This window comes from Procambarus clarkii, chromosome 65 (genome assembly GCF_040958095.1).
Source record: "Procambarus clarkii isolate CNS0578487 chromosome 65, FALCON_Pclarkii_2.0, whole genome shotgun sequence".
NCBI lineage: Eukaryota > Metazoa > Arthropoda > Malacostraca > Decapoda > Cambaridae > Procambarus > Procambarus clarkii.
The window spans coordinates 28,525,035-28,545,435 of NC_091214.1; the positions used below are offsets into that span (position 1 = coordinate 28,525,035).

At 43.3% G+C, this 20,401-nt stretch overlaps 2 protein-coding genes across 2 annotated transcripts; both read left to right on the forward strand.

Annotated features, from left to right (window-relative positions):
* Window positions 1-17,309: 17,309 nt before the first annotated feature.
* On the forward strand, window positions 17,310-18,119 carry LOC123771195 (circumsporozoite protein-like). The gene has a single exon (XM_045763647.2). It carries the CDS (start codon window positions 17,310-17,312, stop codon window positions 18,117-18,119), a length of 810 nt encoding a protein of 269 aa, XP_045619603.2.
* Window positions 18,120-18,271: 152 nt separating this feature from the next.
* Window positions 18,272-19,297, forward strand: LOC138355042 (BCL-6 corepressor-like protein 1). The gene has a single exon (XM_069309756.1). The coding sequence runs from the start codon at window positions 18,272-18,274 to the stop codon at window positions 19,295-19,297; it is 1,026 nt and encodes a 341-aa protein (XP_069165857.1).
* The last annotated feature ends 1,104 nt before the right edge of the window (window positions 19,298-20,401 follow it).

Genomic DNA, 20,401 nt, shown 5'->3' on the forward strand with positions numbered 1-20,401 from the left:
CCATAATCAACTATATCATACCCTATTCCAGGTAAAACCAGTAGACATTCTACTGTATTTTATCTAACAACTATTAGGGTAACAGATCTTGTAATAACTTTGCAAAAATAGTGCCATTTACTATTTTTAAAAAATTATTACAGGATTTACCAACTTGGTGCATTCGTGCATTCGGGTCACAAATCAAATTATTACAGTACTTTTGATAATTGAACACCTGCTACAACCAGATTCCAGGGAGGAAATGAAGGACGATCTTTGGAATCATTACCTAAGTAGACAGGAAAGCTCATTTATCAAAATACATTAACATCAAACATATTTATCAGAAAAAAGAGAAAAATCTCGGAATCTCCGAAACTCTGAAAAAGTCAAAATGACTAACAGTATTTCACCAGCAACTGAAACAGAAAAGAAAAAGACACAAAGTGTCTAAAAACTCACTTGAATCTACAGCCTAAAGACCATTTAAATCAGGTGATAGACAAATGTCATCATCACTTGGCTACAATAGTCTACAATTGGGGATTAAGACCAATCTTAATCTCACATCACAATCTGAAAGGCTAACAGCCCATTGACAATGTCAATACAAATATTATCATCCATCTAAGATAACTATCTTAATCCAAGAAGAAAGTCTTGATCACTTAATTTCATGCTTTCACTGGAGTGAAAGCAGCCTCAGAAAATCTGAAGTTCATCAAGCATCTCAAAGAGACTTACTTAATAGAAAAGGCAAAGCCGAGAAAAAAGAAAAAGCAAAATGCTTCATCACATCATGAATAATGTAGATACACATTATTACAGATACAATTCATCCTTTAAGGAAATCCTTGGAGGAGTACAAGTGTTACATGCTTGTATGACCTACTTGCATGTAATTACTTACCTACAAGTTTTACATACTTGTAACAACATCTTATCACAAAGCCAAATCTTTGATGGACTTCGAGCTTACGTACAAAGATTACGAAGCCGAGGAAAACTTAGATCTCAAGAAAAAATCCCCAAAGGTGAATCCACGGACAAAAGCAAAAATGTCCAAAACGGCAATCAAAAATCAAGGCAACAAAACTCTTCTGCAAAGTGGAAACAAAATAATGTTGGCTCTTATGCTGTATCCCCCACAGTTAACAGAACTGTAGGAAATCAAGCTCCTAAGACAGATAAGACAAAAGGAGCTGCAAGTGCCCCAAAATGTTTATTCTGTCAAGAAGCACATACCATTTATCAATGCACAGTTTATGAAGGCCGTGCCAGTCGAATCGATCGACTGAAATCTCTGAACAGGTGCATCCGTTGTTTACGGAAGCACAATACAAGTGAGTGTAACACTCCATTGCAAAACTGCCAATATTGTCATAAAAGTGTACATCACACAGCACTCTGTAGTGATATTAACACTCAATCCAGATCACAGACTTCCAATAATCAACCTGCATCTCAGGCAAAGCCCAAAGATGATAATACCACAACAGCAGTACAATTCTGTACAGTAATGAGCAATGTCAACGACTTGGATACAGAAATTGTTACAACAGCCATATTGCCTACTGCACAGCTAGAACTATGCAATCAAGGAATTTGTATTCCAACTAGAGGCTTTTTTGATCAAGGGTCACAGAAAACCTTTATCAGTAAAAAGATGGCAGAAGATTTACAACTTAAATCTTCAAAGCAAGTATCTACATCTATATCAGGGTTTTTTACTAATTCTGGTCGTAGAACCTTTCCAGTAGTAAAACTCAATGTCTGTCTAGGTACATCCCAAAGGACAGTAGAAGCCATAGTAGTTGATAAAATTCCTACTGAAGTGGAAGTGACTGGTCTGACAGCAACTATTAAATTCCTAAAAGAAAAAGGAATCCAATTAGCAGATCCTCTACTTGATTCTGACTACATAGGGGATATCGGAATCCTGATTGGAGCTGACTACTATCATCGATTCATTCTGGGATCAGAAGAATCTATGGGTATGAATATACTCAAATCAGCAGGAGGCATATTGATGACAGGACCTATACTAGATCTTGAACCTTCAACTCCTGAAAAATCACATCATACAGAAACTGTAATAGTGGCATGACTAGGCAAAGATCAGTCACCACTTAAAATCCCCCACATGATTGATGACGGATTGGAATCTGTACATCAATTGTGGGAACTTGATGCCATAGGAATAATTCCTGAACAACCAAGTCCTGATGATGTCTGTGCATACAATCAATACTTAGAAACTGTACAGTACCATGATGGACAGTACTGGGTAAGGCTACCATGGAAAATCAACCATAAAACCTTACCTACCAATTATCACATGGCTTATAGTCAATTTAAATCGCAACTAGCAAAGCTAAGAAAAAGGCCTGAGCATTTAAAACTCTATCATGAGATTATTGCTCAACAATTAAAGAATAAATTCATCGAAGTCGTGAAACATGACAATACGCAAACAGGCCATTTTTTACCTCACATGGCTGTAATGAGAGAATCAAAAACAACTCCTTTACGGATAGTTTTTAATTGTAGCTCTAAATCTGGACCCCAAGGAACCAGTCTAAATGATTGTTTGCAAACAGGTCCAAGTCTAACTCAGAAATTGTATGACATACTGTTGAAGTTTAGACTTAACAAATATGCGTATTCAGCAGATATAAGTAAGGCCTTTCTAAGAGTTGGCTTACAGGAAGAAGATAGAGACTTCACTAAGTTTCTACGGGTAGAGAACCCAGAAGATGTCAATAGTCCTGTAGTGACTTTCAGATTCTCATCAGTTCTTTTTGGCGCGACAAGCAGTCCATTTCTATTGCAAGCAACTCTAGATACTCATCTGAAGAAATCATCAAGTCCCTGTAAGACTGAAATCAGCCAAAATCTATATGTAGATAATTTTCAAGGGACAGTTAACAGTACTACTGAACTGTTACAGTTATATCAAGAGGCCAACAAGGAGCTACAAGGTGCCAACATGCCACTACAATCTTGGGCCTCTAATAATGCAACATTGAATAATCAAATAGCAAGAGATTACCCTGAATATCACGTACCAGAATCACAAAAGGTGTTAGGTATGGATTGGGATTTAATCTCGGACACAATATCGATCAAATCTGTGCCAGTAAATTACAACATCACTACAAAAAGGGATTTGCTTTCACAAGTTAGCAAAGTATTTGACCCACTTGGTCTACTAAATCCTTTGACTATCAAGTGGCGTTTATTGGTGCAAGAAGCATGGAAGGCTAAGGTTGGTTGGGATGATCCACTACCAATCCAGTTACAAAAAGCTTGGATGGAAGTGGCTCAAGAACAAACTTTAGTTGAAAAGATAATCTTTCCGAGACACATAGTCGAGGAAAATGAGGAAGTATCACTACATGTATTCGCAGACTCGTCAGCCTAAGCTTTTGGAGCTTGTGCTTACTTAGTGACTTCTAATCAATCATATCTTATCACCTCTAAGGCCAGAGTCGCTCCATTAAAAAAGAGGACTTTGCCTCAGATGGAACTAACAGCACTGCTAACTGGAACACGCTTAGCAGTGCATATCAAACAAGTCTTGTCTACCATGAACATCAAAGATGTCATTATATGGTCTGACAATGAAGCTGTCTTACAATGGGTACGAAACGACAACTGTCCAACTCCATATGTAAAAAATCGCGTCTCGGAAATTAAAGAAATTTCCGCAGGCTTTCAATTGTTGCATGTACCAACAAAGGATAATCCAGCTGATCTCTTATCAAGAGGTATGACATTTAAACAGTTTGCAAAGGCAGATATTTGGTTTCATGGGCCTCGATGGTTAGTGAATGGTAGTTGGCCTGAACAAAAGCCACACGTCATTACGACACAAACCATAACTACCATCAGGCAGCAAGCTCAAATATCAGTCTTGGATTGTACTCGTTACTCCTCGCTCATCAAATTAATGAATGTAACACAGAACGTGTTTCATTATCTCAGGAAAAAAGGTATAAAATACACTTTTCCTGATGCACTTATCTATTGGGTAAGACAAGCCCAGAGAGAAACTTATGGGAATAACTATGAAAATCTTCCGCATAAGTTAAAACACAATCTCGGTCTGTGGATAGACCAAGAAAATCACAACATTCTGCGTTGTGGAGGGAGACTTAAACACGCAGATATCAATCTAGATACCGTGCATCCATGGCTTTTACCAAAAAATCATTGGATCACAAGGTTGATTGTGTTGCATACACATCAACAAATCATCAAACATGGAGGAGTGTTAGACACACTCACACAAATCAGACAGCAGTACTGGATTCCTCAGGGAAGACAGTCAGTCAAATCAATCTTGAAGAATTGCATGATATGCCGAAGGTACGATGCAAGAACTTGCTCTTATCCAGGGCCACCACCCCTACCAAAGGAACGAGTGGTCCATCTACACCCTTTCGAAACGACAGGAGTAGATTATACAGGAGCAATATATCTAACAGGGACTGCAGATAAGAAACATATCAAGGCATACATCTGTCTGTTCACCTGTGCTACCACCAGGGCAGTACATCTAGAGGTAACACCCGATATGACTGCTCAATCATTTATTCAAGCTTTCTGCAGATTCGCAGCACGCCGATCATGCCCTAAGCTGATGATTTCAGATAACGGAGCAAACTTGGTAGCTGGAGAAGCATGTCTACGGGAAATCTGTTCCCATCCTGCAGTTACTTCCACACTGGAACAGCGTCATTGCAGATGGAAATTTATCCCTCCGAGAGCCCCATGGCACGGAGGATTTTATGAACGGTTAATAGGAACTGTAAAAAGATCCTTGAGAAAATCTCTACACCGTCAGAAAATCAATCTTCAAGAGCTCCAGACAGTAATCACGGAAATAGAATCAAGGGTGAATAACCGGCCGTTGACTTACTTGTCTGAGGATCCTACTCAACATGAGCCATTAAGTCCTGCCCACCTAATGTATGGAAGACTTCTGACTCCAGTACCATCTCTAGTGGATGATGAGATCAGAGATCCCTCATATGTGGGTCAGAGCGAGTTGGTTCAGGGGTATAAGCATCTGTCCAGCATAATCCAAAAATGGAATGATGTTTGGACAAAAGAATATCTTACATCTCTACGAGAACATCACTATGGGGCCAATGTCCCACATAATATAGCTAATCTCCAACCTGGCGATATTGTCTTGGTAGACAGTGATGGCCCTAGGGCTGACTGGCCATTAGGTAAAGTTGTCTCAGTCCATCCAGATAGTCAGGGGATTTTGAGAATAGTCAAAATCCTGTCTAAAGGAACAACTTCCCTGAAGACATTGGACAAACTCATCCATATGGAATCAGTGAGCCAGCTGCAGTTAGATCCTGAGAGACCTCAAGACACTCTAACTCCACAAGACCCACAGACTCCTAACAGACACAATCGTCCACAACGGACAGCAGCACAAAAGTGCAAGCAAAATTTGCACTTGTATTATCAATCCAATGGAGAGTAAATAAATACATATGGTTACTATTGTCCTAAGAATTGGACTCTGTGCCAGTTCTCTCCCTCTGGAAGATGTGGGAAATTTTTACCCACCATATCTAATAATCATCTAAGAAATGTATAATTTCTATATCATATCTAAATCATATCAAAATCATATCTAAATCGTATCAAAATCATATTAGAATCATGAAAGATTCATTATATAGCTTGATCCTGGATGACAATGGCACCATGAACACGTACGCAACAGGGGCCCTTTTGATGCCTACGTGACTTTGTACATGATTTCTCAAGGATCCAGAAGCTTCTAGAAGGACTTCTTAATTAAAAAACTATTGGAACATTGATTCAACATCCGGTAGGATTAAAAATCGAATCCTTAATAAGAATCAGTGGTACTTTCAAATACTACTTATAATCTTTAAATCTTATATCTAATTATATTATAATCACATCTTATTTCAATAATAAGTCTAGACTGTAAAAATAATCAATCAATATTCATAGAAGGCTACCGTGCACAGAGAGCATGGCAGGGCGATGGGGGGAGTGAAGCGCCCACCAACAAGCCCAGCGGCACTCCGCGTTTGTTTACAAATGAGTGAACAAGTGACTGATCCTTAGCGAACATTACCAGCTCAAGGACACCTTATCTAATATTTTTTATCGCCAGTGAATACTCTCTAGAACTGGGGGAGTACCTGGACAATATCTACAAGGAAAATCCTAGAACATTTACATAAAAATAAGAGTGTAGTGGAGATCACAGTGACGCGGTTTCCACCACCTTCATTCCTATTCTTTATCAAATATCATTCTTCTGCAACGCAGTTAAAGAAAAATCCAAGTAGCAACGCTACCAGATCATCATACAGCAACGCTGTAGCAAAATATCGTGCCTAAACTCAACAAGAGAGAGTTAATCAGTCTGGCAAACTTGTCAGACAGGCACCCCGACTGGCAGAGAAGTATATTGAAGGTTATTTGGTATATGATTGGCCAATTGTATGCTTGTGTAGCTTTAATATCCTATAAATCTGTCTGTTGGTTAAAAAGCGAGGCAAAGCCTCATTCATCGGTACGTTTATTAAAATTGTAGTGTAGCTGTGAATCTTATCCAAACACTGAACCTCATGAGTGTCCATTCTGTCAGAAAAGAATTCAGCCTCAATAAGTAAAAAAAACACAAGTGTCCATAGCGTTGGAAGAGATTCACTCAAGCTAACTGTATCATATAAATTGAATATGTCTGCATATATATTTGAATATATAAATTAAGTTATCAATTGTTTGCTTAGTTAATTTTTAAGTTATCATATAAGTTCATTTAATTGAATATAATTTCTAGTACTTACTTAATAGTATTAAGACTACATTTAAGGTCATTTATTATACTTTTACAATTTAATTTGTTGTTTATAGTATAAGTACATATTGGCTGTTAAGTTATGGTGCTAGGTTAGACTATGTATGTTTAAATCCCTGATTTAAACAGAGCCAGTGTTCAGTCAGACAACTGAATTTATTAAATCTTATCCTTGTATAAAATACAAGCTGATGTGAGATCCCTGTCTACAGGTGGATTGGAACTTCTATCAACATAGTCATTCACCCCACCTGTCCCTTACAGCCCACAGTTTGTCATTAGGAAAAGAGGATCTAGGATTTACAACCCTAGCTAGAGATTTTAGTTGAATTAATTTGCAGACAGTAAATTTTTAATTTAGTTCAGTACAAGTCCCTGGTAGTCTCCTCTTATATCAATCCCAGCAGGTTTTTCCCACATCCCTCACAATTACCTGTTTGGGATGTAAGGCATTAATAATGGTTCCCTAAGCATATAATTACAGATATGACATGTAATATGTGTATGTAGAGGTGAGTACATACGTGTTGGTGGGTTTTCACCCACATTATAACCATCTAACCTATTTATGAATAAACCGGCCCAATTTATACAAAAATTACTTGGTAAGACGGATACAGGTGTTCCTGTGGTTGTAGAGGTATTGTTGTTGTAGATCTCTCGGGATAGAGTATGTCTATTGTGCGAGACTAGTATCACAATTGTCTGGAACACACTCTCCTGTCATTTTCTTACGATTCTCTCTCTGTAAAGTGACGCTCCCTCCCTCCTTGTTCGAATATTTTGGTTCTACTTCTAGATTTAATTTTACAGTAACACGGGAGTCAAGTTATGTTTTGGTGTCAGTAATTATATTCAGTCCTAGATAACACTTTTTTTTATTAAATTTAAACACTAAACTGTTGTTTAAAAGAAATTATGAGTAATGTAAATACGTGACATTGATGACGTCACAGAATCATCCATTCTCTTTTTCTTTAAGGGGATACTCATGTCATTATGTGTGTCGGATTTTCCGACAAACTAGACCACGACAGGGTCAAAAGAATTGCAACGTTAAGTTCTACTGATGTCACGAGGGTTTCCTGAGGCTTCCACTGAACCGGACCAAGATTTTCACACAGTCCCCCCATGGAATCACAAGAGTAATCACAATTGTTTTGTAATTTTGTGATTACTCTCTGATTATTTATATTATTACTATTATTATTGTTGTTATTACGTTATCAAAACTGTGGGAAATCTACCGGTGATTAATTTAATTTTCGATCAATTTAAAGTGGACTGTATTTTAGTTTAATGTATTACTTATCTATAATTTCGAACTGGACTGTATGTATGATATAATATAGGGGGCATTAGATTGTATATTGAAAGTTGTTCAACGTCAATCATTATTTTTGGCTAGTTGTTTATGGAAAGGGCTGCAATTGTTCCAAGTTTCAGTACTGCAGCCTAAATAGAAAGGGAGATTTTTTTTGTTTTTTTGTATTTTTTCAACGAATTTTACACATTTTTAAGTCTAAATAAAAAAGCACCATTTTCAGATATAATCATTCTATGACACCTTTCTGACTCATTAGCATATAATAAAGGATCTGTAGTAAGCTAGTTTCCAAAAGATCTGTAGTTTTCCTAATACAAATTTTCAAAGTCCCCCCCCCCAAAAAAAAAAATATGCAAATATGTCAAGTTTATTGCTATTATAAAGTCAATAAATGATCTTAGGAAAAAAAGCTTACTACCGGTTTTAGAGACATACACTTTACATATACGGTGTAAGTTTCATATAAATTGAATAAAAATTGAAAAAGTTATTTGAACGTTTATGTTACTTGAAAATAAATACGAAAATAATAAAGTCTAAGTTGCTGCCATCTGTGGCTGAGGTTGACATCAACCAGTTTTATCCAAAGTTTTCTTCTGGCACCCTTACAGATAGGCTTATGTGCAGTCAGGTGTATAAGTTTCATGCAAATCGTCCGATAAAAAAAATGAAAAAAAAAAATTTTAAATTTTTTTCTAATAAAACTAGTAAGAATATTTTTTTTAATATAAGCTATTGTGATAGCTGAGAGTCATAGATATGATTTCAGTTGACACTTGTGTTTGATAATCGTTTTTGACCATTTTGGAATACTTTTGACACCTAATTCAATATTTGTTTTCTCTCTTCCTATTTATGCTACGATACTGAGAATTGGGCCAGATGAAACTCTTTTCATATACAACTCGTCAAAAAAGTTTATTTGAAATCGAACAAGTTTTCATTTAATGCTTTTTGGGGGAAATCGGGATCTAATGCCCGCTTAAATTAATTAATTAATATCACCAGTAAATTCCTTCACACCAACCTGGGTAGTTTATATATTCAGTTAATCACATAGTAATTGTTGGATAATAATTCCAGCGGCACACTTGAACACGCTCAGATCAGGCCACTAGGCTGGCCCAGGACCTCCTCTCTCACCACGTGCACAGTGGCTCCTCCCTCCCTCCCTCCACACGCCTGCACAAACAGCTCACTATTACTTTTATTGAGTATATTAGATTACTGATAATTGAATTAGATAGATAATTACATAAATGATAATTCTGTTTGTTATAGGGGAAAGTTTTGTTTTATTAAATACAACCATCTGGTTAGATTCGAAGAATAATTAAATAATATAATTTTGGAATGAGATATAATTAACACGCAATTTATTACTTTCGTTGTCTAGAGAAATCACGAAATCTCTTAATGTATAACTAAAATATTTTGAGACAATTTATATTAAAGACTAGCTGTACCCGGCCATGCGTTGCTGTGGCTCAGCAATGTATGTGTGTTGCTGAGCTACAGCAACCTTGCCCTGTCTCCCAGTCCTCCCCACCATTACCCCCTCCCTCGTCCCCCTCGTCCTCCCCACTATTCCCCCCCTCCCCATACCTTTGTCCTCCCTACCATCTCCAAATCCCCCATTCCCTCATCCTCCCTAAAATCCCCCCCCCCATACCCTCGTCCTTTACACCATCCTCCATTCCCCTGTCCCCTTGTCCTACCCTCCATTTTCCATTCCTCTGTCCCCTCGTCCCCACCATCCCCAACTCCCCTGTCCTGTCGTCCCCACCATCCCCAACTCCCCTGTCCCCTCGTCCTCCCCACCATTACCCCCTCCCCTGTCCCCTCGTCATCCCCACCATTACCCCCTCCCCTGTCCCCTCGTCCTCCCCACCATTACCCCCTCCCCTGTCCCCTCGTCCTCCCCACCATTACCCCCTCCCCTGTCCCATCGTCCTCCCCACCATTACCCCCTCCCCTGTCCCCTCGTCCTCCCCACCATTACCCCCTCCCCTGTCCCCTCGTCATCCCCACCATCCCCCACTTCCGTCAACTCATCCTCGCCACCATTCCCCACTCCCTCTCCGATGCATTCCCAAAAGATCTGATGTTCCCATCAGAAAATTGGGAACATCAAATTATCTAATGTTCCTATCACTGAAATATAAGAAAAACAGTTAAAAACGAAATGAAAATAAATAAATAAATAAATAAACGATACTTACGAAATGAATGGAAAGGTTCATTTCACAAATTGAAATGGACTCGTAACATATTTAGTATAACGTGTGTTGCTCTTATGCGCAACAGATGGCACTGTTAAAAAAAATCATGTTTTCATCTGTCCTAGGTGTGGCACCTATATTTATACTAACGAAATGAATGGTATGGTGAAAAACACAGCTTAATTCCAACGCAATGTCACACAAAACAATTAAATCAAATGAAATTAAATCGAAATCTATGAAAATTCATTTTATCAATGCAAACAGAAACATTGAAATGGAATCGCACATGTTTACTATAGGGTGTGTTGTTATTACGTGCAACAGATGGCGCTATTTAAAAAAAAGAAGCATGTTTTACCTGTCAAACGTGTGGCATCTATATAGTAGGTATATAAAAATACGGGCCTGTTTGAATGCAAGATTGTGTAAAAAGTTCAAAGCAATCGGTAAAGAGGTTTCGAAGAATTCCCTCACATGAAAAACACAGTTTTTCCCCAAAAAAATGTTTCTTTTTTTCTCGTCACTGACGTGACATCTATATAGTATGTATATAAAATTCCGCTCTGATGTGTATGGAACGTTGTATGAACATTTCAAAGCAATCGGTGAAGAACTTTCAGAGATTAGCGATTTTGAACAAACGAACATTTCCATTTGTATTCATATAGACTAGCTTACCCGGCCACAGCAACATTTCCCTGTCTCCCAGTCCCTCCCCCCCATCCTCTCGTCCTCCCAACAATTCCTCACTCCCCAGTTCCCTCATCCTCCCAACCATTCCCCACTACCCCAACTCCTCGTAATCCCCACCATTCCCCCCTCGCCATCCCTTTGGACTTCCCTCCCTCCATCCCCCACTCTAGCGTCCCCTCGTCCTCCTAACCATTCCCCACTCCACCATCCTCTCATCCTCCCCACCATCCCCCACTCCCTTGTCCCCTCGTCCTCCCCACCATTACCCTCTCCCATGTACCCCTCGACCTCTCCACCAACCCCCACTCCCGTCCCCTCATCTTCCCCGCAGTTCTCCACTGCCCTCTCCTCTCAGCCTCCCCACCATTTCCCCCCTCCCACGTCCCCTCGTCCGTTGGATTTCCAAATGATCTGATGTTCCCATCACTGAAAAATAAGAAAAACAATTAAAAACAAAATGAAAATCCATGAAAAATTAAAAAATAATATACTCACGAAACGAATGGCTTGGTAAACAACACAGCTCAATTCAAATGCAATGTCTTGCAAAATAATTAAATAAAAATGAAAATAATCATAATCTATGAAAATTCTATTTGTCAATGCAAGTGGAAACATTGAAATGGAATCATAACACAGTTAGTATAGCGTGTGTTGCTCCTACGTGCAACAATCATAACACAGTTAGTACAGCGTGTGTTGCTCCACGTGCAACAATCATAACACAGTTAGTATAGCGTGTGTTGCTCCTACGTGCAACAATCATAACACAGTTAGTATAGCGTGTGTTGCTCCTACGTGCAACATTCATAACACAGTTAGTATAGCGTGTGTTGCTCCTACGTGCAACAATCATAACACAGTTAGTATAGCGTGTGTTGCTCCTACGTGCAACAATCATAACACAGTTAGTATAGCGTGTGTTGCTCCTACGTGCAACAATCATAACACAGTTAGTATAGCGTGTGTTGCTCCTACGTGCAACAATCATAACACAGTTAGTATAGCGTGTGTTGCTCCTACGTGCAACAATCATAACACAGTTAGTATAGCGTGTGTTGCTCCTACGTGCAACAATCATAACACAGTTAGTATAGCGTGTGTTGCTCCTACGTACAACAATCATAACACAGTTAGTATAGCGTGTGTTGCTCCTACGTGCAACAATCATAACACAGTTAGTATAGCGTGTGTTGCTCCTACGTGCAACAATCATAACACAGTTAGTATAGCGTGTGTTGCTCCTACGTGCAACAATCATAACACAGTTAGTATAGCGTGTGTTGCTCCTACGTGCAACAATCATAACACAGTTAGTATAGCATGTGTTGCTCCTACGTACAACAATCATAACACAGTTAGTATAGCGTGTGTTGCTCCTACGTGCAACAATCATAACACAGTTAGTATAGCGTGTGTTGCTCCTACGTGCAACAATCATAACACAGTTAGTATAGCGTGTGTTGCTCCTACGTGCAACAATCATAACACAGTTAGTATAGCGTGTGTTGCTCCTACGTGCAACAATCATAACACAGTTAGTATAGCGTGTGTTGCTCCTACGTGCAACAGAAGGCGATGTTTCTTAACAAAAATTGTTTTAACCTGTCACAGGTAAATTCTTTATTCTTATATTTATGGCCTTTATTCTTATACTTATGAAATTAATTGTATGGTAAACAACACAGCTCAATTCTAACACAATGCCACATTAAATAATTAAATCAAAATGAAAATAAATCGAAATATATGAAAATTAAATCTATCAATGAAATTGGGAAAATTGAAATGGAATCATAACGTATTTAGAATAGTTTGTGTGTGTTGCTATTACGTGCAACAGATGGCACTGTTTAGTTTTTTTTTTTACCCATCACAGGTTTGGCATCTATATAAGAGGTACATAAAATTACGTGTGTATTCAAATGGAACGTTGTGTCAAAATTTCAAAGCAATTGGTGAAGAAGTTTCGGAGATAATAGCGTGTATTGCTCTTACGTCCAACAGATGGCGCTGTTTTTAAAAAAAAACATGTTTTTTTCCTGTCACAGGTGAGGTGTTTATATAGTAAGTACATAATAACACGCTCCTATTCGAATGCAACGTTGTGTCAAAATTTCAAAGCAATCGGTAAACAGGTTTCGAAGATTTCTTTCACATGAAAAACACAGTCCACAGCGCAAAAGTGTTAATTAAAAAAAAAACAAGTTTTTTTCCATCACAGACGTGACATCAATATAATATGAATATAAAACCCCGCTTGTATGCGAATGGAACATTGTGAGAAAATTTCAAAGCAATCGGTGAAGAACTTTTGGAGATTAGCGATTTTGAACAAATGAACATTTCCATTTTTATTTATATACACTAGCTGTACCTGGCCATGCGTTGCTGTGGCTCATGCGTTGCTGAGCCACAGCAACCTTCCTCTATCTCCCAGTCCTCCCCACCATTCCTCATGCCCCGTCCCCTCATTCTCCCAACCATTCCTCACTCACCCATCCCCTCTGTCCTCCCCAACATTCCCCACTCAAGCGTCCGTTCGTCCTTCTAACCATTCCCCACTCCATCGTCCCCTCCTCCTTCCAACTATCGCCCACTCCCCCATCCCCTCATCCTCCCTACTATTCCCCCCTCCCCTGTCCCCTCGTCCTTTCCACCAACCCCCACTCCTATGTCCCTTTGTCCTCCCCACCATACATCATTCCCCTATCCCCTTGTCCCTACCATCCCCAACTGCCTCGTCTCTTTGTCCTCCCCACTATTACCCCCTCCCATGTCCTCTCATCTTCCCCAAAATCCCCCACTTCCATCCCCTTGTCCTCCCCAACATTTCCCATTCCTTCGTTCGATGCATTCCCAAACGATCTGATGATGCCGTCAGAAAATTAGGAACATCAAATGATCTGATGTTCCCCTTACTGAAATATAAGAAAAACAGATAAAAATCGAAATGAAAAAATACAAAAAAACTATACTCGTGAAATGAACGGTATGGTAAACAACACAGCTCAATTTCAACGCAATGCCACACAAAATAAATTAAATCAAAGTGAAAATAAATCGAAATTTATGAAAATTAAATTTATCAATGCAATTGGAAACATTGAAATGGAATCGTAACATATTTAGTATAGCGCGAGTTGCTATTACATGCATTAGATGGCACTGTTTTAAAAAAAACATGTTTTTACATGTCACAGGTGTGGCATTTATATAGTCGGTATATAAAAGCACGCGGGTATTCGAATGTAACGTTGTATCAAAATTTCCAAGCAATCGATGAAGAACTTTCTGAGATTAGCGATTTTGAACAAACGAACATTTACATCCCTCGTCCGATGCCTTCTCAAATGGTCACCTGATGTTCCCATCAGAAAATTGGGAACATCAAGTGATCTGATGTTCCCATCACTGAAATATAAGAAACCACAGTTAAAAAATGAAAAGAAAATATGAAAAAATAAAAAAAGCAAATTATACTCACGAAATGAACGGTATGGTAAACAACACAGCTCAAATCCAACGCAATTCACACAAAATAATTAAATCAATATGAAAATTAATTAAAATCTATGAAAATTCAATTTATCAATGCAATCAGAAACATTGAAATGGAATTGTAACATATTTAGTACAGCATGAGAGTTCCTCTTACATGCAAAAGATGGCGCTGTTTTTCAAGAATAGCATAGTTTTACCTATCACAGGTGTGGCATCTATACTAATACTTACGAAATGAACGGTATGGAAAACAACACAGCTCAATTTCAACACAATATCACACAAAATAATTCAATTAAAATAATATAAATCGAAATCAATGAAATTAAAATTTATCAGTGCAGTCGGAAACATTGAAATGGAATTCGTGACATATTTAGTATGGCATGCATGTTGACATTATGTGCAACAGATGGCGCTGTTTTTGAAAAAAACAGGTTTTTACCTGTCACAGGGCTGGCATCTATATAGTAGGTATATAAAAAGACGAGCATATTCGAATGAAACGTTGTGTCAGAATTTTAAAGCAATCGGTGAAGAACTTTCGGAGATTAGCGATTTTGAACAAACGAACATTTCCATTTTTATTTATATAGATTAATAAGTATTGTCGGAAATTTCCGACAACAGCACTTATATAAGTTGTAAAGTGTTTACACTTAGAAGAGTTAATACAAACTACCAGTAAAGTGTTTTGTGTCCTCATCGTTAAGAGAGAGAGGCGACGCAGGATGAACTAATCACATTAATATTCAAATTACACTCCAATTGTCTATCCATCTTGGTAATTAACTGGCGTTCAAACCCCAACCATCCAAGTGGTTGGGCACCATTCCTTCCCATCCCCGTCCCATCCCAAATCCTTATCCTGACCCCTTCCCAGTGCTATATTGTAATGGCTTGACGCTTTCTCCTTATAATAAAAAAAGGGTAATTAACTATTTGATGATTTCCTCTTTTCAATGAGCCGTCAGTTAACTATTCATCTGCGTAGTCAACTCCCTGATGAGATCAACCATCGATCATCACTCTTCACAGTCTCCTCACATGGAAATGTTTATCAACTACACTGTTGTTGCCTGTAACTGGCAGCATGATGAGGTCGCTTTTATTCACACGGGATACTCAACATGTGTGTTGTGTAAACTTTGTATACTCTACAAGACGTCACGGGCCGAGGGAGGTACACGGGGAGCGGGCCGAGGGAGGGACACGGGGAGCGGGCCGAGGGAGGTACACGGGGAGCGGGCCGACGGAGGGACACGGGGAGCGGGCCGAGGGAGGGACACGGGGAGCGGGCCGAGGGAGGGACACGGGGAGCGGGCCGAGGGAGGTACACGGGGAGCGGGCCGACGGAGGGACACGGGGAGCGGGCCGAGGGAGGGACACGGGGAGCGGGCCGAGGGAGGTACACGGGGAGCGGGCCGAGGGAGGGACACGGGGAGCGGGCCGAGGGAGGGACACGGGGAGCGGGCCGAGGGAGGTACACGGGGAGCGGGCCGAGGGAGGTACACGGGGAGCGGGCCGAGGGAGGTACACGGGGAGCGGGCCGAGGGAGGTACACGGGGAGCGGGCCGAGGGAGCATCAAGGGGAGCGGGCCGAGGGAGGTACACGGGGAGCGGGCCGAGGGAGGTACACGGGGAGCGGGCCGAGGGAGGTACACGGGGAGCGGGCCGAGGGAGCATCACGGGGAGCGGGCCGAGGGAGCATCACGGGGAGCGGGCCGAGGGAGGTACACGGGAAGCGGGCCGAGGGAGGTACACGCGGAGCGGGCCGAGGGGGGTACACGGGGAGCGGGCCGAGGGAGGTACACGGGGAGCGGGCCGATGGAGGTACACGGGGAGCGGGCCGAGGGAGCATCACGGGGAGCGGGCCGAGGGAGCATCACGGGGAGCGGGCCGAGGGAGGTACACGGGGAGCGGGCCGAGGGAGCATCACGGGGAGCGGGCCGAGGGAGGTACACGGGGAGCGGGCCGAGGGAGGTACACGGGGAGCGGGCCGAGGGAGCATCACTGGGAGCGGGCCGAGAGAGCATCACGGGGAGCGGACCGAGGGAGGTACACGGAGAGCGGGCCGAGGGAGGTACACGGAGAGCGGGCCGAGGGAGGTACACGGGGAGCGGGCCGAGGGAGGTACACGGGGAGCGGGCCGAGGGAGGTACACGGGGAGCGGGCCGAGGGAGGTACACAGGGAGCGGGCCGAGGGAGGTACACGGGGAGCGGGCCGAGGGAGGTACACGGGGAGCGGGCCGAGGGAGCATCACGGGGAGCGGACCGAGGGAGGTACACGGAGAGCGGGCCGAGGGAGGTACACGGAGAGCGGGCCGAGGGAGGTACACGGAGAGCGGGCCGAGGGAGGTACACGGGGAGCGGGCCGAGGGAGGTACACGGGGAGCGGGCCGAGGGAGGTACACAGGGAGCGGGCCGAGGGAGCGGGCCGAGGGCGGCTCAATAAGCCTCCTCAGCGCGGGAAAAACTCATCACAGGTTTGGACGTTCATGTGATATATTAACCACCCTCCCCCACCGCCCCCCACCCCACCCCCACCCGGCGCTCCCCACCCTGTTGGGGGTTCTTTCTGGTTTTTCCCCTGCTCTGGGGTCCTTCCTCTCCCAGGGGCGGTGCCCCAACACCCCCTCCGCCCGCCCCTCATCTGTCAGCGCCAACTGACTCTTGTAAACCCGTAGAGCCGCGAGATTTAACTTACAACATGAAGTTATTTTCAACATCTTACCTTAAGCCAATAAATTCTCATCGTCATTCCAACCGCCCTGCCATCATTCCAACCGGCCTACCATCATTCCAACCGGCCTGCCATCATTCCAACCAGCCTGCCATCATTCCAACCGGCCTGCCATCATTCCAACCAGCCTGCCATCATTCCAACCGCCCTGCCATCATTCCAACCGGCCTGCCATCATTCCAACCAGCCTGCCATCATTCCAACCGCCCTGCCATCATTCCAACCGCCCTGCCATCATTCCAACCAGCTTGCCATCATTCCAACCAGCCTGCCATCATTCCAACCGCCCTGCCATCATTCCAACCGCCCTGCCATCATTCCAACCGGCCTGCCATCATTCCAACCAGCCTGCCATCATTCCAACCAGCCTGCCATCATTCCAACCAGCCTGCCATCATTCCAACCGGCCTGCCATCATTCCAACCGGCCTGCCATCATTCCAACCAGCCTGCCATCATTCCAACCGCCCTGCCATCATTCCAACCGCCCTGCCATCATTCCAACCGGTCTGCCATCATTCCAACCAGCCTGCCATCATTCCAACCAGCCTGCCATCATTCCAACCAGCCTGCCATCATTCCAACCGGCCTGCCATCATTCCAACCGGCCTGTCATCATTCCAACCGCCCTGCCATCATTCCAACTGGCCTGCCATCATTCCTACCGGCCTGCCATCATTCCAACCGGCCAGCCATCATTCCAACCGGCCAGCCATCATTTCAACCGCCCTGCCATCATTCCAACCGCCCTGCCCTCATTACAACCGTCCTGCCATAATTCCTACCGGCCTGTCATCATTCCATACCGGCCTGTCATCATTCCAAAAGGCCTGTCATCATTCCAACCGGCCTGCCATCATTCCAACCGGCCAGCCATAATTCCACCCGCCCTGCCATCATTCCACCCGCCCTGCCTTCATTCCAACCGTCATGCCATCATTCCAACTGTCCTGCCATCATTCCAACCGTCCTGCTATCATTCCAACCTGCCTGCCATCATTCCAACCTGCCTGCCATCATTCCAACCTGCCTGCCATCATTCCAACCTGCCTGCCATTATTCCAACCTGCCTGCCATCATTCCAACCTGCCTGCCATCATTCCAACCTGCCTGCCATTATTCCAACTTGCCTGCCATTATTCCAACCTGCCTGCCATTATTCCAACCTGCCTGCCATCATTCCAACCTGCCTGCCATTATTCCAACCTGCCTGCCATCATTCCAACCTGCCTGCCATCATTCCAACCTGCCTGCCATCATTCCAACCTGCCTGCCATCATTCCAACCTGCCTGCCATTATTCCAACTTGCCTGCCATTATTCCAACCTGCCTGCCATTATTCCAACCTGCCTGCCATCATTCCAACGTGCCTGCCATTATTCCAACGTGCCTGCCATCATTCCAACCTGCCTGCCATCATTCCAACCTGCCTACCATCATTCCAACCTGCCTGCCATCATTCCAACCTGCCTGCCATCATTCCAACCTGCCTGCCATTATTCCAACCTGCCTGCCATCATTCCAACCTGCCTGCCATCTTTCCAACCTGCCTGCCATCATTCCAACCTGCCTGCCATCATTCCAACCTGCCTGCCATCATTCCAACCAGCCTGCCATCATTCCAACCGGCCTGTCATCATTCCAACCGGCCTGCCATCATTCCAACCGGCCTGCCATCATTCCAACCAGCCTGCCATCATTCCAACCAGCCTGCCATCATTCCAACCGGCCTGCCATCATTCCAACCAGCCTGCCATCATTCCAACCGGCCTGCCATCATTCCAACCTGCCTACCATCATTCCAACCTGCCTGCCATCATTCCAACCGGCCTGCCATCATTCCAACCTGCCTGCCATCATTCCAACCGGCCTGCCATCATTCCAACCTGCCTGCCATCATTCCAACCGGCCTGCCATCATTCCAACCTGTCTGGAAAGGTTGTGTTGTGTGTGTAGTGTATGTTGAGGGTGGTGTAGGTGGGTAGGCGGATGACTAGGTAGGTCGGTAGATCCACCCACCCACCTCGGGTAGGTGGGTGGATGAGTGAGTTGGTGCATTGACTAGGTAGTGGGTGGATGAGTGAGTGGGTGCATGGACTAGGTAGTGGGTGGATGAGTGAGTGGGTGGATGAATGAGTGGGTGCATGGACTAGGTAGTGGGTGGATGAATGAGTGGGTGCATGGACTAGGTAGTGAGTGGATGAGTGAGTGGGTGCATGGACTAGGTAGTGGGTGGATGAATGAGTGGGTGCATGGACTAGGTAGTGGGTGGATGAATGAGTGGGTGTGTGGACCAGTTACGAATGAGTGGGTGGGTGGAGGAGTGGGTAAGTGGTTGGAGGAGTGAGTTGGTGGGATGTTGAAAACTTCCAGCAAAATTATAGCATAACATGTCGTATAACATGGTTTATGAAAGTACCTGGACCTGGCATGCTATGTATAGGACAAGCCAAGCTCTCTCAAGACAGACAGAGTTTCAAGTCAACATATTGAGGGCCTCCTTAATGGATCCATATTAGGATATGTAATTACAACTAATAAGCTATAAGCATATCATGGTAATACTCCAAAATAACCAAAATAAATGTGTATACTTAGTAAATAATTGTATAACCAAATGCATTTGGTTAATGACTGTATAAATGGATCCTTAAAAGAGGCAGGATACCTATACCTACCTTGGGGTGGATTCGACTAGTGTCCAGACGGTGACGATTTAGTAAATAAGACCATTCCATCTCTTGGGGACACTCCATGGTTGGGACTCCTGGTTCATCCTTGACGACGAGCGGACGTCTGGACGCTTCCTCGCCTGGGAGCCGCCTGATCGCGTTCTGTTTTCACGTTTTGGCTTTGCTACTGCCGTTTGGCATCCCTATCAACGGTCCGGTAGTAGGACGCCTGGCGCACGTATCGCCTTGGGTCACGGGATTGTTGATAGAATTTTTTTTTTTACGTGTTCTGGCTGGTTCTCTCGGCGGTGTGACGGTGTCCAGCGCCGGCTTGGCCGAGAGGAGCCGGGAGTTGGTGGGCTCCTGGTGTGCCCTCAGCCGTGGTGGG